The sequence below is a fragment of the Nematostella vectensis genome, chromosome 2, assembly GCF_932526225.1.
Source record: "Nematostella vectensis chromosome 2, jaNemVect1.1, whole genome shotgun sequence".
NCBI classification, from domain to species: Eukaryota; Metazoa; Cnidaria; class Anthozoa; order Actiniaria; family Edwardsiidae; genus Nematostella; species Nematostella vectensis.
In genome coordinates, this window is record NC_064035.1 from 16,563,083 (window position 1) to 16,566,094 (window position 3,012).

Consider the following 3,012-nt stretch of genomic DNA (forward strand, 5'->3'; position numbering starts at 1 on the left):
TCGTTTGATCAAACCGCCGTCCACGATCGTGGACGAGATCCAAAGCGCATGCTCCATTCATTAATTACTGGCCACTATTTGAGCCAACAATGACTAGCGCATGCATGAAACGTATATCTGCTGCGGGATAATAAGCCCGCATTAAGGCGTCCTCCTTTGAAATATCACGCGACGAATTATAAAAGAAGCCATACAATGCCTTATCTTCATTCAGAATTTTCTCTCTTTTGACTAACGAGTCAATCTTCTGTTTACAGGTTTTACATATTCTTCTGGGAATAGCTGATCTAAGTTTACCAAAAAGTTTTGTAACATTTTCTTCGAATCCAACTGTGCGATATTTACATTGAAGAAACTCGCCTGCCCAGATGTCTTGAAATTAATCCCGCAAACAAGACAAAACTCGTCTTTGCTGCGTTTGTTGTTCAATCATTTTAGTGACGTTTTAGGTGATTGAAATTGAAGAGTTGTTTTCTTTTTTCGAAGAGGAGAACTAACCAGAGTTTGATTCATGATTTCCGACTAAACCCATGCAAAGCATATTGACAGCTTTCGCGCGATGGTACGGGTTTTGGCACGTCGGTCGCTTATTAACGCTCACGCATGCGCAACAGAAACAGTATCGACCCATGGCAGAGGTATCTTTTCCTCGCGAACTCCAGCCCAGCGAAATACAGAGAAAAAAGGCCTCTGCTAGCAGGGAAGACGTCAAGCGAATTCCTACCCCGAAACCGCATCCTGACCGTCATGCACCGTGCGCTTATTTACCCTCCCAAAAATGCATCGCGCGGCGTCTGGGTACGAGACTGGTAGAACATTCAAATTCCAATCAAATAGGCCTTTTGCAGCTAAAGGTCACGTGCTTAGAAACCCCATAGCAACGCCATGCTGGACTGCAAGCATTCCAGTAAACAAAAGGTCAAGAGAGGACACGCACGTGTGGTTTCAAACAGTTCTTAGAGCTTTATAAAAGATTAATTCCCTCTGTTATCTGCCGTTCTTGGTTATAACCTTCGTGAACTATAGTTTTGGAGTTCATTTAGGCTGAAGTGCGGATTTTAACTGCCGTTTTGGACTTTTTTTTACGGCCGACGCTTACCGCCACGGACAAAATGGCGGCCAGTCAAGGTATGTGTTGATAAAAAAACACCTATAAAGCTAGTTTTATTGCGTGTAATGATCGGAAATTACTGCAATGTACTCTTCATATAATCTAAAAAGATTTATACAAGTTTCAAGATCTTTACAACCCGAAAAGGGAACAAATTTTGTGCATTAAGAGATAGTATACTCACGTTACATAAAGCACGCAAAGCGTCTCTATCACTTTATCTCTCTTACTCTTTCCGAAGGTAATCTAAGTTGAAATACTGCTCTTTCGATAATATTTTATTCATTTTTACACAAATAACAGATGACCAAGAGACACAAGACATTTCTCGTCTCCCAAGTCTTTCATTTGAAGATGTGATAACATACTCAAAAGACAAGTCCGGCTGTAGCAACACATCCAAGGCGATGAAGTTTATGGCCGAACCGGGCTATCTACATGATCTTAAAGGTAAATTAATATTCTTCTCATTTTGCTACAAGAAATTGGAATTGAATTATAATAGAAGCCCTTATAAGAGAGACATTTCTTTGCCTTCAATTTTTAATTAGATTGGATACATTCCTATACATAATTTTCCTATACACCTTCCTATACTTAGACTCTTCTTATGTCCATAATTTGTATGTATATGCAACTGTAATTGTGGTTTCACAAGGACATTGCTCTAAATTCATAGTTGTTTTTTCTCTCATTTCCAGTTACTTATATTGGAGATAGTTCAATTATTACAAGCAAGTGCTACCGCTTAATGAGAAAAAGTGAGCCACCTCATAACTTGGAAGTTACAATTTATTTGACTGGGGATAATTCAACTGCTGGACGATGCTCCTGTGTTGCTGGTATTGGTGGATTTTGCCACCATGTCATAAGTTTGTTATATTACATATCCCTTTTAAAGCAGCTTGGGCACAAATCAATCCCAGATGAACTCACATGCACAATGATGAAGCAAAGATAGAGTGTCCCACGTGGTAAGAAGATTGAACCTTCACAGATACAAGATGTATTGGTTAAGAAACCTCAAATGGGTGCAGCTTATGGCAAGTTCAAAAAAAGTACACTCTACTCACCCGCAACTATGTATGGGTTTTTGACAAAGGAAACTTTCAATGGTCTTGACCCACAGCCCCTATTTGCAAATATTGTTCCACATGAAAATCAACTAGGCAATGTTCCATTTGTTCCATGCAAGTTTGGTAATGTGCCGAAAGGATCTGTACTTTCTTACCAGCAAAAAATGTCAACGGAGTACATTATAAATGACTTTACTTGTACTGCTTTTCCAAATCTACCACTTGATAGTGCTGCGCAAGAATTCGACAATAACTATTCGGGACTTCCACTTACTGCTAGTAAGCAAGCTGCACTAGAGTCCTTGTCCATTTCAATGGAGACTTCTTTAAAAGTGCAAGAACAGACAATTACTAAGTATGGAAAAGTGGCAACCAAGTACTATGTTATCACAACGAGTACCCGACATTGCGGGTGTCAAACTCCAACAAGAACTCTGGACGATCGTATTTTTGCTGCAGGCAGAAGCATGATAAATGTAAATATTTCCTACTAGTGGCTCCCGTGAAATATAAACAAAAACCAATTCTTTGTTGTACATAACTTTTTAAGGTATATTTCAATCCTTCAATGTAATGGGCTTCCTGGTGCTTTAGGGGAATAGTATGTGTCGTCGTAAACGATATATTTATCTCCTATTTAATTTACCTAATTTAAAATGGCGCTTTCTATAAAATACCGCCTGTATTTTAATTATCCACCTTATCCTATATCCGTGTTGGGAACCCTGTGCATGTTATTTTTGGCTGGAATTGGACCCCAAATTCAAACCATGCCAGTTCGCACATATGATGGGTTTTGTTAATAAGAGAGTGGATCGTGAAATC

General features: G+C 39.2%; 1 protein-coding gene across 1 annotated transcript; it reads left to right on the forward strand.

Annotated features, from left to right (window-relative positions):
* Nucleotides 1–858: 858 nt before the first annotated feature.
* On the forward strand, nt 859–2,711 carry LOC5515781. The gene is given in 2 exon segments (XM_048724347.1): nt 859–1,561; nt 1,813–2,711. Coding segments are annotated over 2 exon segments (912 nt in total). The 5' UTR covers nt 859–1,518; the 3' UTR covers nt 2,682–2,711.
* Nucleotides 2,712–3,012: the final 301 nt, after the last annotated feature.